The sequence below is a fragment of the Corvus brachyrhynchos genome, unplaced genomic scaffold, assembly GCF_000691975.1.
Source record: "Corvus brachyrhynchos isolate BGI_N302 unplaced genomic scaffold, ASM69197v1 scaffold5, whole genome shotgun sequence".
In the NCBI taxonomy this organism is placed as follows: Eukaryota; Metazoa; Chordata; class Aves; order Passeriformes; family Corvidae; genus Corvus; species Corvus brachyrhynchos.
In genome coordinates this window covers 7,856,744-7,875,564 of record NW_008238321.1, presented here as the reverse complement: position 1 = coordinate 7,875,564, position 18,821 = coordinate 7,856,744, and the positions used below count along the sequence as shown (strand labels likewise).

The 18,821-nt window shown below is 47.8% G+C and overlaps 2 protein-coding genes across 3 annotated transcripts in view; both read left to right on the top strand.

Annotated features, from left to right (window-relative positions):
- SDK1 (sidekick cell adhesion molecule 1) overlaps positions 1-6,686 on the top strand; it is a 388,322-nt gene extending 381,636 nt beyond the window's left edge. The window contains 1 exon segment of the mRNA XM_017734101.1: positions 410-6,686. Within this exon segment, the coding sequence (XP_017589590.1) occupies positions 410-685 (276 nt within the window). The 3' untranslated portion in view covers positions 686-6,686.
- A 7,658-nt stretch (positions 6,687-14,344) lies between these two features.
- Positions 14,345-18,821, top strand: part of LOC103615418 (cytochrome P450 3A12) — a 12,275-nt gene continuing 7,798 nt past the window's right edge. Inside the window, exons 1-5 of one of the 2 annotated variants that reach the window (XM_017734099.1) lie at positions 14,345-14,508; positions 15,335-15,422; positions 16,521-16,573; positions 17,688-17,787; positions 18,178-18,291. In XM_017734099.1, coding sequence (XP_017589588.1) covers positions 14,438-14,508; positions 15,335-15,422; positions 16,521-16,573; positions 17,688-17,787; positions 18,178-18,291 — 426 coding nt within the window. In that variant the 5' untranslated portion in view covers positions 14,345-14,437. The remainder of the gene's footprint in view (positions 14,509-15,334; positions 15,423-16,520; positions 16,574-17,687; positions 17,788-18,177; positions 18,292-18,821) is intronic. The other variant, XM_017734100.1, reaches the window with a different exon arrangement.

The following is an 18,821-nucleotide window of genomic DNA, read 5'->3' as shown; positions in this document are numbered from 1 at the left end:
TCCTGCTGTCCTTGCATGGGAAGAGAGATACTCAGTTGTAATTGCAATATTTCTGATTGTGATTGAAAGCCGTTGGTTTCGCTGTGACATCTCTACACTTCCCTGCATCTTGTGCCCAAGCAGGAGCTCCTGGCTGCCCCTGCACCGTTCTGCAGGGAACTAGAAGGGATTTCTGTCACTTATCATCAGGGGACTCTCTAGCAGCAAAGTCTGGCTAAAGCAGAGCACAGTGCTTATCCACAGCCCTGCTTGTAGCACACTTGGACTGCCATCCCTCTCACCTTAACATTACAGCTTTAGTCAGCTGGTGATGCTAAACTTGCCCCTCATTTCTTTGGAGCAGCACAGGCTAAAAAAATCATCGATGCTAATGACCGATTATTTAATTGTATTTTTCCTGCTGCCCCAGGTCACTGACTCAGATTACGAGGACGAGTTGCCCAAGCACTCCTTTGTGAACCATTACATGAGCGACCCCACCTACTACAACTCGTGGAAGCGGCAGCAGAAAGGGGTGAAGCAGCACCCGGCGTCCTACAGATACGAGGAGTGCACGGCCAGCGAGACAGAACCCTATTTCCAGACTGTCATCACGACACAGAGCTCAGGAGGGGTGTACACCCCAACGGGACAGCCCGCGCCCGGCTCCCGGACTCCAGTGACAGGATTCTCCTCCTTTGTCTGAGGCGGGGCTGGGGACACGGCGGGACAGCCGCAGTGACCGCGTGTGCGTGGCCGGGGCGCTGAACTGTGGGGGACCTCTCGATCAGGGTAGAAATGGATGGGAACACACCTGAGGCTGGGTTGGTGTTTTGGTTTGGTTGTTTTTTGTTTTTTTTTTCTTTATGAAGACAATCAACTCTATAAAAACACGGAGCTGAACTAGCTGAACCTTTGTTTAAGAAAAAAAAAAGAAAAAAAAGGAATTCTGAACAGTGATGATTTTAACCACTTGTGAATAGTAGGGGTTTTTTAACCGCTTTTTGTAACACTGCTTCAGGAAGCAGCTCCCATGCCCCTCTCCTTCCCTCTTTCTTTCTCTCCCCTCCTCCTGTCCCACCGCTCCCAAACAAGCAGGTGAATTCCCTAGATGCAACGAGTGACTTTGTGATGTGAAGAGAAAACATAAAACCTCCCAGGCTCCTTTTTCTGCCTTTTCCTCTACTCTATTTTTTTTTCTTTTTTTTCTTTTTAATTTTTCTCTGTCATCAAGGTCAAGTAGAAAAACAGATAAGGGACACATTTTTAGGTGAAAAGCAGACGCCTCCTCTCTCCTCACCACTCCACACATTAGGAGCACTGGCTGATCCACGTAGGTTCAGATGTGTCACTGTGTCTGCTCTAAACTCACTGCTGGTGTATTTACATGGGATTACTGACCTGCTTTTCTTTCTTCTTCAAATGGGACCTGCTGCATTCTTTAAATATTCCAACTCCAGGGCCTTTGGAAGAGGAGATGGCTCAAAAGAGTGCTGTAGGCAGTGGTGGGTGAAGCAAGTGGGAAGAATTCAGATGTCAGGTCAGTTTATTTCTGGTGTGGCTCTAATGCTTCTTGTGGACTGCGTGTACTGTTTGAATCAGTCATTTTTTAAAAGTCAAAGGACACAACCCAGAAAGCCAGAGGAATTTTTCAATTAAAATTGTAGTGACAACCTAGAGAGTTTGCTAATTGATGAGGGTTTTGATCATCCGAGTTACCATGCCCTGCCAACAGAAGTTGAGCATCCTTTCTCACCCAGACTCTGCAGTTCTGCTTACTGGTCTGTAAAAAAGTACACAGTGGCAGGGTTTGTTTGATTTTATTTTTTTACTACAAAAACACACCACACAGACTGGGTGAGTTTTGGTGTCCACAGGTGCCTTTTATTGATTCTTCAGCTTCATATCTGGGAGAAGCAAAAAAGTGTCTCCAAATAAAGCTAACCAGGTTTTTCAGGCATTGGGATCGTGAATTACCTTGTGCACGTTTACAGCCTGCTTTGTGCACTTGAAACCACAGCCTTTGGAAGGAAAAGAGGAGGTTTTTAGGTTATTTTCCATCCTTTTGTACAGCTCACTTTTTGTTTTCTTCTTTTCTATCCTTTTTCTGAATCTGTCATGTTTAGCAGCAAGTTGTTTACTCACAAGGAAGTTGTCAGGCGTTGAAAGAATCCAAGTCCAGCCCTTGGACGCAGCAACAGTCCTGGGTCACCAGGCTTTTTATCATGAGTTTAAAAGGTGATTTTGGAAGTAGGAGAGTCCTTGCCACTCCAGGATCTGGCATTTCCTTCCAGGTGGATAAGCCAGGAAAATTGGTGCTTGCTAATGTCCTGTCAAGGCTCATGTGGGCATTGTTGCTATAGAAAACTGTCCCTGTCCTCTCAAGGGATGTGGGACATCTGCGGCAGGGGGAGGTGGTGTCTTCAGAGCAGGTTGTTGAAACCAGCCCGCCCAAGGGGCCTCGCTAGGAGTGTCCTGGTGGCACCTCACCAAAAGAGCTGAGGTCCAAGGGCCAGCTCAGCCTTGCTGCCACCTTTCAGTGCCTCTGGGACAGGGCAGACGATCTCAGAACTGCTTTTACTCTTGGGCACTGCCTCTGAGCGCTGCTGCTCTTGGTGCATGCAGACTCTACATAGCCTTGGCACTGGATTGCTGTTCCTCTCCAAAGGTTCCAGGAAGAAAAAGTTCAAAACCAAAAACTCCAGTGGGTGTGTTTAAGGGCTTTTGAGTTTGGGATAATGATCTGCAGCTCATTAGATGGCAAGGGAGACACAAAGACACGGCTGAGCCAGAATGCTGTGAGTCATCCCCCTCTCTGCACCTGGGTAGGATGTGTGTGGGATGGAGAAGGGGCTCCAAAGAGGATGACTTGGAGTGTGCTGTGAAGAGGAATGCAAAGCAAACAAAAAACCCACTGCCTTCTGTGCACTTTGACTGTTCTCTTAAGCCATATGGACTTTGCTTTAATTACTGAACTGCCAAAATTTATTTTCAGTATGAGTTTTTTGTTTCTAAGACAAAATTATCTACGTGACTTTCTGATTTGTTTTCCTTTTCCTTTGTCATTTCCTGCATCAGATTACATATTTTAAACACATTGTTTTTATACATTTGACATAGCAATGCAATTGCTCTTGGAATTTTAATGGCACTTATCCAAGAGGTGTAAGAGGTAATGCTGCAGGAGGAGCCCTTCAAGGACCACTTAGGACTTTAGGGATGTAAATTAGTAGGAAGTAGACAGAACACTGAAAACTCTGCTCCAAAGGAAAGCATAGTGTGAGTAACTCCATATCTCCTGAATATTGCCAGATCTCGATTGGTGTAAGGTGCAGTTACTCCCTGGGGCTGATCTGATACCACACTGAGCAAAAACAACCCCAAGAAAACCATGGGGAATAAAGAAAATGGACTTCGTGGCCACTGGCTCCACTGAAGAACAACATGGGGAGCAGCACAATCTATACAAAGCAAGGAGAGACTGTTCCTTTTTTCTCAAAACCAGCTGCAACTAAAAAGCCTGAGCTTGCTGAGGACCTGCTGAGTTGGCTGTGTGGCTCTTTTCTTCTAACTGCTGCCAAAATAACAGGTTAGGTGTGATTCCTTTAGGACCTGTTGATCCCAACAAAGGTATTTCTGTTCCATTCTCATCCACACCGTTGTCACTCTTGGTTATGTTGTGTTCAGGAGTTGGCTTTTCTGACACGTGGGTTTATTTTCAATGGGCAGTTGCAGAGTGAGGAGTTACAGTGCCCTGCTCAGCCCTCAGCTGAGCACAAGATGTGTTTTCTGCTGTGCAGGATTCTGTGTAGCTCCATGTGTGATGCCTCCACCTTCTTGCTAACACACTCAACTTGTAAAATATGGTTAATATGTAGGTTTTATTTACGTCACGTATCAGGGAAATTGTTTTATCTGGAAGGAAGTACTCCATCAGTTAGGAAGAAAGCTCCATTTCATTGCTGCAATCTTTGGGAATTGCAGCCTTGAAATACAACTTTTAAACATTACTTGTCATGTTACAGTAACTTCACCCATTGAGAAGTTCCATTTCCATCTTCCTGTTTAGAATAGTCTTGAAAAATGAAGGCTTATGTTTAAAACGCCTTCTTAGGATATTTTATTTTTATTTATTTATTTCCCTTCCCCTGTTTCTCAGGTCTCTTGGTGACTGTTACTGAAAAATAAAAGCAGCATCATGAAGTGACCAAGGGAGAAATTTCAGGGAATGGTTTAATAGGAGCTTGTTTTTCATGCAATAGCCATAACAATATCCAGTCTCCTGCAGGTAAAAGTGCCCAAGTCTTCACCCCCTGCCAGGGCTGAGGTGACACCAGCCACCACTGTCAGCGATGCTCCCAGCACCAAACCTCAGGTTGTCCCTGTCATAAATCACGTGAAAAAGTGCACACACAAAAGGAGCTGTGCTGTTCCAACCCACTGCGAGTGGAGCATTTTATCCCCCCAAAATCCATGTCATGTGGTGTGTCCCCACCATGGCCCACACCCTTGGGTGGAATATTTTCTATTCCCGCCTTTTAATGCTCTGATGTTTGGGCAGGGCCAGTGCTGCGCAGGTACAAATGGCAGTGGTGACAAGGGACAGGAGGGGGCACTCCCTTGCTTTCATCAGCGACAGTCTCTTTACTCCCTACCCTGGGAGTCACTCATGAGGAATGCCTTAATGGGGAGAGGTGAAAGCACGAAGGGTTTCATCAGCATTTACTAAAGGAATCACACTTTGGCCAGCGATCCTACTTTTGGGAGCAGTTGGCATGACTGGAGAGAAGAAAGAAAAACACACATAAAAGAAACTAATCTATTACCCAAAAGGATTTTTTTCCCCCCTCTTCATTTTGAGTGTTAAAGCCAGTGATGTTTTGCAGATGGGCCAAGATCTCATTTTTCCTCCTCATACCAAGGTCTCTGCCAGAAGCTGCTGTAGCAATTGTTTAGACTAAATATCTAGACATCGGGATGCATTTATTATCCTTGCCATTGCTTCCCTCAAGAAATCCATTGGGTCATCCAAAGATTATCAAATCTGCTTTCCAAAAGGGGAGGAGAAGAGGTATCTTTATACATACAGAGCACTGGTGTCTTCTTCCACTCACTGCTTTCAGATAAACAGGGCAACTTGTTGAAGAAAAATCCTTTTAGGAAAGGAATTTATCGGAAACTTTAAAAGAAAGCAAACCACCACATAAGAAAGATAACCTCTGGCAGAGGCATTAGAAATCTTGAAGTCTAGAAGCCTGTGATGTGTAAGACTGACCATGATGCCAAGACCTCCTGTTCTTACTGATCTCCTGTTTCTGTAGCTGCCAGAAGGGCACACGCAATGAGGGGTGATGTTTGGAGAGGAAGAACCACAGAGCTGCTGGGACATGGGCAGGTTGTACTGCAGACAGCTTTACTCAGCCTGGGGTTCCTGCTAGTTCAGTCACATTCCTTAGCTAGTTTTTATAGGTTGTTGCCAGCACGTGTGGAATCCACACATTATCAAGGTGTTCCTAGATGCTACGAGGTTACCGGAGGTGGGGAAAGGTTTGTTGGTGTGGTGTTCAGACAAAGCCACACATGTGGTGACGTGGTTGTACAAAACCCATTGAAACCTCCTTAGGGAAAGCCAGCCTTGAATTAGGAGCACGTTCACCCCAAGACTGAACATGATGGGCCTGAAATGGCTCCACCTGACAAGTCATAGAATCCCAGAATGGTTTGGGTTGGAAGAGAACTTAAAGATCACCTTGTTTGAACCCCCCTGCTACGGGCAGGGACACATTCCACTAGACCAGGTTGCTGCAAGCCCCACCCAGCCTGGCCTTGACCACTTTCAGTCTCTTCTGTTCTTTGTATTTCTGTGCTACTTTTGTTCTCCCCCAGCCTCCCAGACAAAGGAAGCTGCCTTGCACTTTGTGCAGGTGTAGAGCTTGCTGCGCCCGAAAGCAGAGAGCCACAATGGATAAGCACACACATGACACCTGGGACAGGTGAGATATGTTTGAACAAGGAGTGAAGTACCTTTAGCACTTGAGATTCAGGCTCTGACTCAGAATTTTATCTTCTCAAAGCTGCCACTTGCCCACTTTAAATGGCCTTGGGGCCTCAAGACTTGACAGGAAATTCATTATTTCAATGCTGTTTGATCACTGTGCACTTTCTTGGGGCTTGAATCACTGGATACAGAGACAGGAGTGGGGTTACAGAGCTTTATATCAAGGTGTTTTCCCATTTGTGTCCAACTCTCTAGATCTGGGAATTTCTGTTGCCACAGCATGGTGGCGTTCTGCAGGTGGGAAGTGCCACCAGGGCTCCCCCTTGGATGTCATTACGCCCCTGGGCCGTGCTGGGGCCTGTCACAGTACAGTGGGAGCTCTCAGGTAGCAGAAAGGTGCAAGAACCCCATATTCTGGTGAGTTTGTAGCTGGTCACTTTGCCTCTCTTGGGCTGGAGTCTGTCCTCTGATTTGGTATCTGCTGTCAGCTTAGGGGTAGGACCACCTCGCACAGCTGTGTCTGAGTTACCCTTCAGTGTACTCTGGTTATCAGATCATTGCTTTTAATTCAGTGTCTCCTTGGAGATTTGCCCTGGATTTTTGTTCCACACCTCTTGTTAGCCTCACCTTCACCACTCCACTATTTTATACGAGAAAGTTACTTCTTCTTTTGCAAACTTGCTTCTGATTAAAAGAACCCTTTTTGAAATACCTGTGTCCTTGGTACATTTGTTCTGTGGAAGGGAAAAAGAGTATTTTTCCAGACTCTTCTGTTGCAGAAGTTTCTGGGTGCCTTGCCAGTGTGCTCACGAGTTAATAGCTCAGGACAGTGAGAATGTAACACGGACTGAAATTCCTCACTGTTTGCTCTGGACTGTAAAATCTTACAACCCCTGCTGCTTCTCAGTGAAGCTGACACTCTCAAAGAGTTTCCACACAAAATTTGATCAGTCTTAAATATTTTATTATTTTGCAGCAGTAAACTTCCTCAGATCCTTAGTACGGGGGAGTCAAAACCCACTCAGAAACAAAAACCCATGGGGCCAACATTTTTATGCCTTCGTCCCTTTCCCAGTAGTGTTGTAGCAGCCATTAATCAGTTCCCACAAATGTGCAGATGTTGGGGAGGCAGAACCAGATCCCAGCTGGGGGAAATCAGGGCAGCTCTGTTACCCCAGGGGGGTTGGTTGTGCTTTTCACCCACTGAGCACCTGGTCTAGAGAAGTAAACTAAACACAGTCAGGTCAGCTACAGCTCTGGTGGGAGAAATGAGGGCAAGAAATCAATGTTTTCCAAGTGGGAGAAGGGAAGAAAAAAAAATAGTCAAACGATGAAGGAAAGAACTCATATTCTCCTGCTCCTGAAAAGGATATTATAAATAATGCAGTGTTGTATAAATACAGGCAGCCCTTTGCAGCTGGGAGCTTGTAATAACCCAGAGGTATCACTGTACCCATTTTGAAGATGAAAATCCTCCCGCCACAGCATTTCATGAACGAGACATTATCTTGCAAAATTGCCATAAGGTGCAGAATTGCTTTTTTGAGCCCATTTGGCTCCAAAGTGTACCATCCTCCAGCTTCCAGCCCTTACTCTTCTCAGGACATGTTTCCCCCACACATGTTTTTGTGACTAGGGTTGGAGCACGGACGTAAACATGGGAGTGGATGGGAAATCTGCCACAGTATTTGTAGCCTAAACAATACCAGAGAAAACAGACTGGCTTCCCGCCCTGCCCTGAACAGCACAAGCAGTGGCTTGACTGAATCAAGTAATCTGGGCTTTCATTACTGATCCTTTTCCTGCTATTTGTCTCTTCTGTTCCCCCTTTTTCCCTCTACACTTTTGCTCCAGGGTTATTTATTTTTCTCCTTGCTCCTTTTCTGTTTTCTTTTTGTAAGCCTGACTCTTGTTTTTATTATTTTTCCTCTCCTCTTCTTGCCTCACTAATTATTTTCATTTCAAACCTGCATTTCCCACAAAAGCAAAAGGAACTTTATGTGAACACATGTTTTTGTTGGGTTTTTGTTCACTTCCACTGTGCTCCAGGAGTTCTTTAGCTTTGCTGTCTTGTTTACTTGGAAATGCTGGGCACGTCCCTCCAAGCCAAGGCGGTGTGGCCACTGACTTCCCAACTTGGTAGAAACCTTCATTAAGTAGGCAATTGGCATGTTCATCACCATTTGTTAACGAGCTAGGATAATCCTAAATCAGACAAGGCTGACATGTGAAGTCATTCTTCGAGGTTTTACAAGGCAAATTTGTCAGCAGCGCTGAAACCTGTGAAGTCTTGTGGAATCAGAGGATCAGCACCTGCCTTCGGAGGAACAAGGAAGCTGCAAACCACAGTTGTGTGACAAAAATGTGTTCAGAGGAAGAAGGGACCAACACCCATGGTGTCATTCAAAGGTAATTCCCTGCTTTGTGCAACTTCCAAGGGGTTCTGTGCACCCTTTATGCTGATGACACGCACCCTAGAAAAGCAGCTGGGGCAAAGCCACGGACTTGTTCTTTACCCTGAGCCTCCTTAATCTGAGTTTGTGCCCTCTGTGCACTTCACAGAAGGTGTAGATAAGGCTAAAAGGCAAGTTGGGAAAAAAAAAGCCTGTGTAATATAGCCTGGGACCTCATGCCAGGAGTGACAAAATGCCTGACAAACACAGGTGACCTCAACACAGCCCTGCCAAATTGGGAAGGATAAATATCCCACATTTGGTAGGAGGAAATTGAGGCACAGGCCAGCTTTGCCTGTGGGACCAAGCAGCAGTCTGTGTGGCTGCTATCAGTGTGCCCAAGTGGCCTTGACTGCAATGTCCTCAGCACAGGGCGAAGAAAACACATCTTACAAAACAGCAGGATGAGTTATTTTTGGGTCTTTATAAATTGTCTGTTTTCCAGCACTATCATTCTTACCCTACTGGGGAACATGACTGACCTAATTAGAGTCTAATTCCAGCACTACAAGGCTCAACTTGTAAATGCAAACTTTTTCAATCTTGAGTTATTTTTAATGTATGTACAAGTGCATCTGATCAGTATGAACACCCCAGAGGTGGGGGGCAGGGGAGGAGCAGGGCAATGGGAGTCATCAGAGAAGTTGAACTATGGGAAATTTGGTATAAATGAGGGCAAATTTTCAGACATATTTATGAGACTGACTTAATCTGCTGGGAGACTATCGTCTGGGATTAAACCTCACATAACCTGATGGAAATTTGGAAATGTTTTATCCCCCCACTGTGGGGAGGACTGGCAGAGGAAGGATTCAGTATTCCAATTCTCTGTCCAGCAGAAAACATCCAGGGTGATCAATGAGGGCACTTTCATTGATCCATAGCTTTCTCCACACCACAGAAGAAATTAGAAGGTGAGAGAAAGATGCTTGTTTTCAATGAAGCCCATTTCACAATGCCAGCAAGGGTTAATGCAACCAGCTAAATGCTTGGCTTTAGCTGCAATAGAGAAATCCTGTGAGGTTGAGTGATAAGCCTCCATCCACACCTGCTTGGATTCTCAAAGACTGTGCCTGAATGAACGTGTTGGGGATGGCTCATATCCAGCAGCTGCTGATAGGGAGTCCACAATGCCGAATGAGTCACGAGCCAAACAGCTTCATCCCTGCCCTGAGTGTATACCCAGAACATGTCCAGAAAAAAACATGCAGAACCCAGGCACTGGAGACAGAAACAATGGGCCAAACTCTGCCCCTGGGCAGCCATGTGGCTCTGAGCACTGGGTCTGGCTGAGCAGAGATCCTGGCTCCAAAACAGATTCCAGAACACTGGACTGTTTCTAATGTGTGTCCTCGTGAGATAGGGTGGGTTTGGAAGTAAGGGGATGGTGGTAGAAAGGGCTGCATGTCATGTGTTTAGAGATGATGGCTTCAGGGTCATGTCATGATTTTTGTCTTTTTCTGGCTTGACTTCTGGTTTGGAAGTAGCTCAGCAGAAATTAAGGTCATTGCAAGTGGTGCAATGACATTTTCTGGCTGCTTCATGCAGTGAGACTGAGCTACCAGCTGGGAGGTCTGAAAAGCCAGAGAAGTTCTTCTCTGGTACAATGTGAGCCGGCAAAGGAGAAGTTGTCCTTGGAGGAGCTGGTGTCCGAGCGTGAGCGGGTAGTGCACACAGCACTGCCCCCTCTGTGCTTTCCAGAATTGGTTTTGTACTTTAACACTGGCTGTGGCTTATAATTTTCCATCCTTGTTCAGAAATTATAGAGGAGTGAAAGCGAGATTGGTTTCAGCTGTCGACGCTTCAGGAGTATTCAGCAGCATCGCTGGATGAAAGGAGCAACGTGGTCTTTTTGCTCTGCAGAGGTCTCAGAAATACCCAGGCATGAAGTGCTGTGTGGTTTTGGGCTTGGTGAGAGGGAAGGCAAAAGCTGGTGCCAGCCCTTGGTCCTTCCCTGGCTGCTGGAGCTCTTTGAGGATGTCATACATCTGGTGCTTTCCCATTTAGTCCTTTCAAGAGGCTCATTTGAGAGCAGTTTGTAAGGAAGAGCCAGGAATAAACAGCTCATGATCCCGTTTATGGGATGAGAGGAAAATAAGAAGGGAATTGTTAAAGATGGGACAGTCAGTGAATAAAAGCCTGGTTATCGATGGGGCTGACATTTTGCTGTCTGTTAGAAAGACTATGTGTTACAACTTTTCCCATAGTATGTGGAGGAAATGAAAACCTTCGGGTCTGTAACACGGCAGCTAACAAGAGAGCCTGAGATGCAGCAGAGTGTTCAGCTCCTGGGTATGGCCTTCCACCAGTGCTCTGCATTCGTGCAGGACTTCTCTCCCCTTGGCCTCGTTCAGTCCCACCAAGCAGACAGTAGTAAAATCACCTCTCCTTCAGGGAGGACCCTCTAGTTAAAATTTTTGTATCTCTGTCTATCTTGGAGTTTTAGAAACTGAAGTTCTGCATGAGGTTTAATATCATCCTCTGTTCCTCAGTCACCGTTCTCCCAGTTGGTCTAAGGTTCATTGTCCCATTTTTATCAGGGACTACAGCCAGACATCATGTCTCCTTCTGTTTGTATTAGCCATGGTGACCATCAGCTTTTGGATCCCCACATATGTCAGATTCTTGGCCACCTGTTCCCTCCCGGCTCAGAGGAGTGCAGGGTGTTGGCACAGCAGAAGGGCGCTCTGCTCCGGGGTGGCTGCCACAAACACAGGAAGAGCACCCAGTGCACGAAAGCCCAGCACGCTGCCCCTGCAAAGAGGAGTGGCAGATAATGTGTGAGCTAATATTGGACTGGGATTGCTGCTGAGGTGGTGCAGCAAGAGCAAACATGCCAGGAGCCACCGCAGTGCCAGGGATCGCGTGGTGGCCAGAAGACAAGTGTGGGAGAGCAGGGCCATGGCTTCAGTGGTGCCCAGGACCATCAAGAGACACCCTGATGTGGGGGAAGAGGGTCACACTCAGTTACTCCTCCTCTCCCCAGGGCATAAGAATAAATAGTCTTTTAATAGCACTGTGCACATCACTGGGGCTCCAGCAAGCCTTTTTAGAGCCCTTGGGATTTTTATTAATGGGGAAAGCAGTGGCACTGTGCTGGTGTCAGTAAGAAGGGCAATGTCAGAGAGGCTGATGTGCTGATGTGCTCATGACCCAGAGGAGGACATTCCTTTTGGACCACTGTGGGTCCTTCATAGGTACAGGTCTCTAACCCAGGAAACATCACTAGGGCTGTGAACCCACTCTGCCTTCTTATAACCATGCCCATAGATCAGCACATTGAAGAGGTCACTGGCATTGATGTGGCTCCTGCCAATGGGGGTCAGCAGCTCTCTTGGAGACATCTCCTATGAATAAGTGATTACCTGAAATGGGAGGAGGGGGGGAAAGTGGCAGTTTTGTGAAAGAGGTGAATTAGAAGCATTGGTGTCAACTCACAGGCTGCTGCTGCTGCTATTTTTCACTTGTTTTAGCACATCTGCTGCACAAGTGCAGTGGGGAGCACTCATCGCTCCCCTTTCCATACCTCAAGATGTTTTGCTGGATCACCAGCCTTGGACAGACAAAAGTTGCGTAGCCCAAACCTGGGCAACCTTCTTCCATTCTCTTAGACAAGGTGGTGGGATGTTGCAGCAGCCCCTCGCCTGCAGCGCTGTTGTGTGATTTGCTTGCCAACAATGCTAAACCCCTTTAAATATTGCTAGAAAAATTATCTGGAGAGCCTTTCCCTCTGCTTTATCCCTCCTGGGTTCCATTTCAGTGATATTCACATTAGAAAAATAGTCTCAGTAAGTACAGAGTCTACCCCTACATTTGGTTTAAAGGGCTGTGTAAGGATAAAAGCATCACTTTAATACACGCAATTTGTATAAATTATCTTTCAGTGAGTGTTCAGGATGGCCCCACCTGCAGCTCTGAGTCATCACAGCAATTTTGACTGGGAGGTGGACATTTTATCAACTGTGATTTTCTCAAATCTGGGGAGCTGGAGAGACACAGCACTTCAAGAGACCTGCAAAAAAACCAAACCAAAAGTCAGATGAATAAGGAGTTTGCAGGGGTTCACCAGCCACACATTGAACCATATCTCTACATTAGTAAATTGCTCCCACTCAAACTTGTTTTGGACAAATGAGCAATTTCCTTGTATGCAAAAATGCTTGCACAGTTTATTTACATATTTTGGAGGCTAGCTAGCATCCTTGTTCTCCAGCTCTGAAGTCTGTCTTTGCTTCAGTTCCTGTCTGAGAGAGAAGAAAATACTGGACCACAAACCTGCTTCCCTCTGAGAAATCACAACAGCTGTTACAAGTTATTGGAAAATCAAAGAGTTTGCGCGAGAGAAGAAATGCATCTACCCAGCCAGGGAGTTACTGCTCCAGCACCTGGTTTCTCCTCCTGCCTCTCACTGCTGCTCTTTATGTCCTTCTGGTATGGGACCTGTCAAGGAGAAGAACCAGCCTCTGGATGCAAGAGAAGGGATAACTCCCTGAGTACAGTTGCTTCAAGGTGTCTTAAAAGGGGCAGATCCCATAAAATGGAGAATAAAGTTCTTGTCACAGCAGGCTGCTTGAGCTCAGTTCTTCAGAGCAGCCTGGAGAAGCAGGAATCAGGGATGTGCCTCCATAAAATGGTTAATTGATTACTGTCAGCAAGTGGTTATGTGAATCATTGAGCACATCGAGGCTATGCAATGCTGGAGATGTCTGAGACACTGACCTACCAAGACTGGCAGTGCTGCTGCTCAGCTCTTCCACATAAGTGTGGAGGTGACTGCTGGACCCACCCGCAGCTCAGCCCATGCTGCATGTGTTTTATGAGACAAAAGAAATGTTTGGGCAGAGGCAAAATCCACTGCTGGCCTGTGGGTAGAGCCACGTGAGATCTGACTGGCAGGTAATTGCAGAAGCACTTGGGTTTCTTTAAGGCTGAGTGTGTCAAAGGCAGGAGAGTAATGTCTGATGCAGGTGAGTGTGATGTGCATGGAGGGTCCTTGGCTGGGTCCATGTGGCTCTAGTGGTGCGTTCAGGGAACACGGAGAAGGGGACAGTCCTGGACTGAACAGAGGAAGAGATTTGTGGCCCTTCCCAGTGTGATGGGAACGAAGGACACCATGTGCTGACCCATCCCCACACCTGCCCAGCACCACGGGATGTTTGCATATGCTGGAACTAAACTGGCCAGAGGCCCCAGTGTGTCTCCATACACGTAATGCATTTCCCATTTCGCTGACAGAAAGCAGCCAGTCCCGTGTCTGTGTCTGAGGGGGAAACTGAGCTGCCTAAAGCCAAATAACATCATCTTGTGCACCCTGAGTGCGGCGAGGACAGATGGGGATGTGGGAATCCATCCCCAGGTGACACGGCTGGGGAGTGCTGGCGCTGTGCCCGCGCACCGCCCGGCCCTCAGCACCTCCTGCCCTGCCCTGGTGGCTCCCTGGGGGTGGCAGGGCACCGAAGGCACCGCTCCCAGCAGCGGGACATCAGGCAGAGCCTCCGCCGGCACAGGCGCGACTACAAGTTATGCTGCCACATAGATACAGGACTGTATCTTGCAAAGGATCTGCCTGAGGGCAACGAGCCCCTTTCAGCCTGGGCAGGTGTTGGGTGCAGGTCTGCGTCCTCCTGGACCCTAAACAGGAGCTACGGGACATGATACATGGAGGTGAGAGAGGAGGCACAGGGGAAGGTGCAGACACAGACAGCCCCCGGAGCTGGAACAGACGGGACACAGGAACAGCTCCTTGTCCCTCCACAGGCAGCGCGAGGAGCTCGGGGCGCTGCCGCCCTTTGCTCCGTTTGAGCAAACCGCCCTCTCAGCGATTTCCAGCCCCAGCGGGACATCAGGCCGACACCCCGGTCCGGGGGGACCCGCCCGGGGCCCGGCCCTGAGGCTCCGAGCGGGCGGGGAAGCGCCGCCTCCCGCATGTGATGGCGGGCAGAGGTTGGGCCGGGCAGCGGCTGGGCCGGGCAGCGGCGGCGGCAGGAGCGGGCGGACAGCGGGCACCATGCAGCTCCTGCCTAGCTTGTCTCCCGTCACCTGGCTGCTCCTCATCGCCTTCCTGTGCCTCGTGGCCCTGTAAGTAGAGGCCGGTCCCCTGGGGGACCGGGCAGGAGGAGAGCCCGGTGCCGGCGAGGTTCGAATGAATTAGCGCTGCCCTCAGGGCACAGCGAGGGCTGCTCAGGGGGGCTGCGCGGCCCCGCTGCTAGCGGGAAGGAGCGAGCTGGGCTGGACGCGGTGAATCATAGGGAATCCTTGATTATTATTTTTTTTTAAACTTTTCCCAAGAAGGAGTAACTTCCGGATGTTTAAAGACAGCAGCGCCCGTGGCGTCCTTGGACTGTGCGAGCTGGGAGCAGCGCAGGGTGATGCCGGAGCTGCTGCCAGCAGAACCCCCCGATTAAGTAGTTCTGTTGGCAAAACTTAGGCTTATGTGGCTCAGGGGAACTGTAATGAGCTATGCAGGCAAAAACTTAATTTTGCTGTGGTAATTTATGTCCCTGCCGTGCCGCTGTAGCGCGGCCACCTGAGCATCGCAGGAGGTCTTGGCAAAGACTAACACAAGGGCAAGCCTCAGCTTCAGAACTCAGTCGCTCCGAGGCACGGCAGTCTGATCTGGGCGGCTAAATGAGGCCCTGAATAAAGCCCTGAGGTGCCCATGTACGCTGGTTTGCCTAGGCTGGGCTGCAGCTCCTTTCAGCCCTTGTCTTCCCTCAAAACATACCCCAGGTGATCCTGCATTTACTGCAAAGAGTATCCTCAGCAGGGCTGCTGCTGTCCATAATTTCAGCTTTCTCTGTGAAATGTGACAGGAACCAGTTATTTAAGCAGTTCCCGTGCTTCAGGAAGAAGTATCTTGTGTTTTCATTGCATAAGTGCTTCTCACATGCTCTTTGCTTGGCAGCTATGGGATATGGCCCTACCGGACCTTTTTGGTCATTCCTGGCCCAAGGCCTCTGCCGTTTGTGGGGACTTTCCTGGAGTACCAGCATGTGAGTACCAGCAGCTGCTGCTCTGTAGTGCCTTAGAGCCTTCTTGTGGCTGATGCTGTTTCCCCCATTCTTTGGGCATCTCTCTCCTCTGTCCTTGATTCAGTCAGATGAAAATTATGCTTTTAGGTGGGAAGCTCTCTGGACACACTGAGAACATGAAAGTTCAGGCTGACCTAAATGAGGTGTGCTGTGTTTTAAAACTACTTTGTAGTTCAAGTTTTTTGTTTGTCCCTGTGTTTCTACCTGCTCTTGAGCAGCTGAAGTTCTGTTAGAAACAACAAAAAAAAAATATTGGAGAGATGCCTAAGACTATTGTTTTCTGGGAACTGCATGTTTTTTTCCCCTTTTTATCATCAACATGAAGAGGCTGAATTAGCCTCAGCAATGCTTCATCCAACCATTTGCTGTTGGGCCAGACAAATAGATTTTTAAATAAAACTCAAGTAATATCAAACTACCAAACCTTGTCACATAATGAGGCAATAGCTGATCCCAGGTAATTGATTGCAAATGCAGAACAAGTGTATTGGCTTCAATAAAAGAGGTGTTCTACTTGTGTTTGCTGGGTTTACATCACGCATGTTGCCTCTTACTAATGGTTTAGTGAGTGTTACGTGTCCCATAAGTTTCATCCTTACACGTAACGTCATTTAAAACCCTGATGGAAACAAATAAAAATCCATGTTCACTCCAGTTCAGTAACTGCAGAGGAAGATCATATGAGGACAAGGCAGCAGCAGCTCTTAACTTGTTGAGCTGAAGGTGAAAGGACACCCTGGGATCTAGTTTTGCCTCCTAACTCTGCTCACTAAAACTTTGTACCCTGTCATACCTTGTCTTCGTTACATTTTTAGATCAGATTTGCTGGTGGAAGTTGAAAGTGCCTTTTTTTTTTTTTTTTTAATCTCTGCTCTCTTTTTTCTCTCCAATGCAAATGTCCCCTAAGCATCTGTGTGATGCTTAAGAGGACCATGGACCTGCCAACCTCAACCTCTGCCACTTAGAATGGGGCTGTGGGATGCACTGTGCTGCCAGCTGTGACCTGCTTTGATCACTTTTCACTGGCAAACTGTTCATTTCTCCTTTCTTCTTTTCCAGGGAGTCCACAAATTTGATCAGAAATGCTTTGAAAAGTATGGAAAAATCTGGGGGTGAGTTTCTGCAGAACAAAACTACAAGTTTGGGGTGCTCTGCAGCCCCAAAATAGAATGGGAAAAGGTACACCACTGTCATGTGTTTCAGCACTGTAATTCCAGCAGTGACAGCCTGGGAGAATTGAGGTTCACCACTGGGAAAGTCTCCACCCGTCTCTCCAAGGCTTCTCTCCGGCTGGGATTTCAGTCTGCTGTGGGGATGGGATGGTGATGACCAGTTTGTGGGGTCATTTGTTTGCAGAAGCTTTGAAAATCACCTCCACTGCTTGGTGTCAAACTGAGCCTCCTGCCTTTGAAGCTGCTCTTCTGTGTGTCTGGAGCAGAAAGCAAGCTGCAGGCTGCCACGGTGTTTTTCATCTTGCTCCCTGCTTCTCCCAGAGCTGGGGCACAAGCTAACTTTCAACCTGCCTCCCTGCTCCCTGCACAGTGCTTCTTTTGTGTAGGGGCCTCTTATCATGTTTCTACTGAGAGCCTCTCAAACCAAAACAAAATTGCTCTGCAAAAAAATCCTGTGAGGCTTCATGAAAACCTGGTGCATTTTTTCTAAAGATTAAATGTTCACAAGCTTCTTGAAGATGGCAGCTTCCCTCAGCTGTGGCCCAAGGCTCCCTGCCCTTTAGCCCACACCATGACTTTTAAGTTTTTCTGTCTCTGTTGATTGGAAAATGGAGGAGACAAATGAGTTTTTCGCCTCTCAATGCCTTGTAGGCCAGACAGGAAATCTGTTCCCCCCACAGGTGGGTTATTTGGTGTGGATTTCTTGTCTCCAGCCATCAGTAGTAGAAACAGCTCGGACAGCTTGCGTGCAGGGCATCAACATCATGGCAAAAAGCTGCCTTTTATCTAAACCCACACAGCTTTGGCAACTCTTCAGTACCACAGACAATTGCTAGAAATGCTCATGCTGCCCATGTTTGTCACTTTCTTTCCCCTTTATCCTGTTTTACTACATAATAAATAAGTTTCAGCCTCATCCTTCCAGCTGTTTTGTCAGAATCGACTCAGGTGGCCTGAACCAGTTGTGCCATGGCTCTGGCCATGGACGGAGCAGGGTGCTTTTGCTCCAACTGACCATGAAGGATGAACTGACTGTGGGTTTCTCTTGGCTTAGGATTTATGATGGCAGGCAGCCCGTGCTGGCTGTTTTGGACCCCATCCTCATCAAAAACATCCTGGTGAAAGAGTGCTACAACATTTTTACTAATCGCCGGGTAGGTGCCTAGTCCCATGCTTTGCTGTCCAGTACAGAGTACATGCAGCAAGAAAGGAGTTTCTTCTTGTTTTCTGTTCTCCTCTGAGCCCTTCAGCAAGTACTTGCTCTCTGATGTGCCCCAGTTTATTGATGGTACCAACGTCAAAACTCTGCTAGAGAGGTGTAGGGACCACTCTGGCTGGGACATTGGGCCATCAGCCTGGTTGTGCCCTAGGGCTGATGTCATTTATGACTCTTAGACTTTTGTTTCCATTTCTGTTTACTGGTTGAGGTAGAGCTGGCATGACTTCAGGGGCTGAGTCAACACTCCATGGAAGGCTTTTCTTTGCATTTCTGTCATGTGGAAGTGGGCTGTAAACATTCTCCTGTCTCCTGTTCTCCTGTGCAGAACTTTGGTCTGAACGGGATCCTGGAGTCAGCCCTCAATGTGGCTGCAGATGAGCAGTGGAAAAGGATTCGTACAGTGCTGTCTCCAACCTTCACCAGTGGGAAGCTGAAGGAGGTAAAGCTCAGGCCACTGGTACTTTGCATCAGTAGCTGGAGAGAGAACTGAGCTGTTTCTGAGTGCAGACCTTCCCCTCAAATGGGGAAGTTGCCCTGTTTGGCAGGACCACATCCATGAACACCTGCATTGTTGGTACCATTCAGCAATACAGTATCTGTCTGCCATCCCAGGGAGGGAGTCAGGAGAAGGGGGTGGGGGATGAAACAGCACACAAGTATTGCAAGCTGGGGCTGTTGGCACTATGGCCTGTATGTTCATCCTGTTAAACACATCACTCAGGCCATGGTTGTCCATTTTCTATGCGCCCAGGAGCCATGTTCACTCCCAGCTGGAGTGGATGCTTAGCTGGAATGGGAGCTGTGTGTGGATTTTTGGAGGAGAGCCTTGCTCAGTCCTAGTCAGATGAGCTCTCTGGGCAGGTTGTTAAGATGAGAGAAAGCGACGTCCGAGGCCTGGAAATGAGTTTCCCCTTGCTTGCACTTCCCCCCACAAGCCGTACATGGCAAGTGGCAGATGGCAGTGTGGAC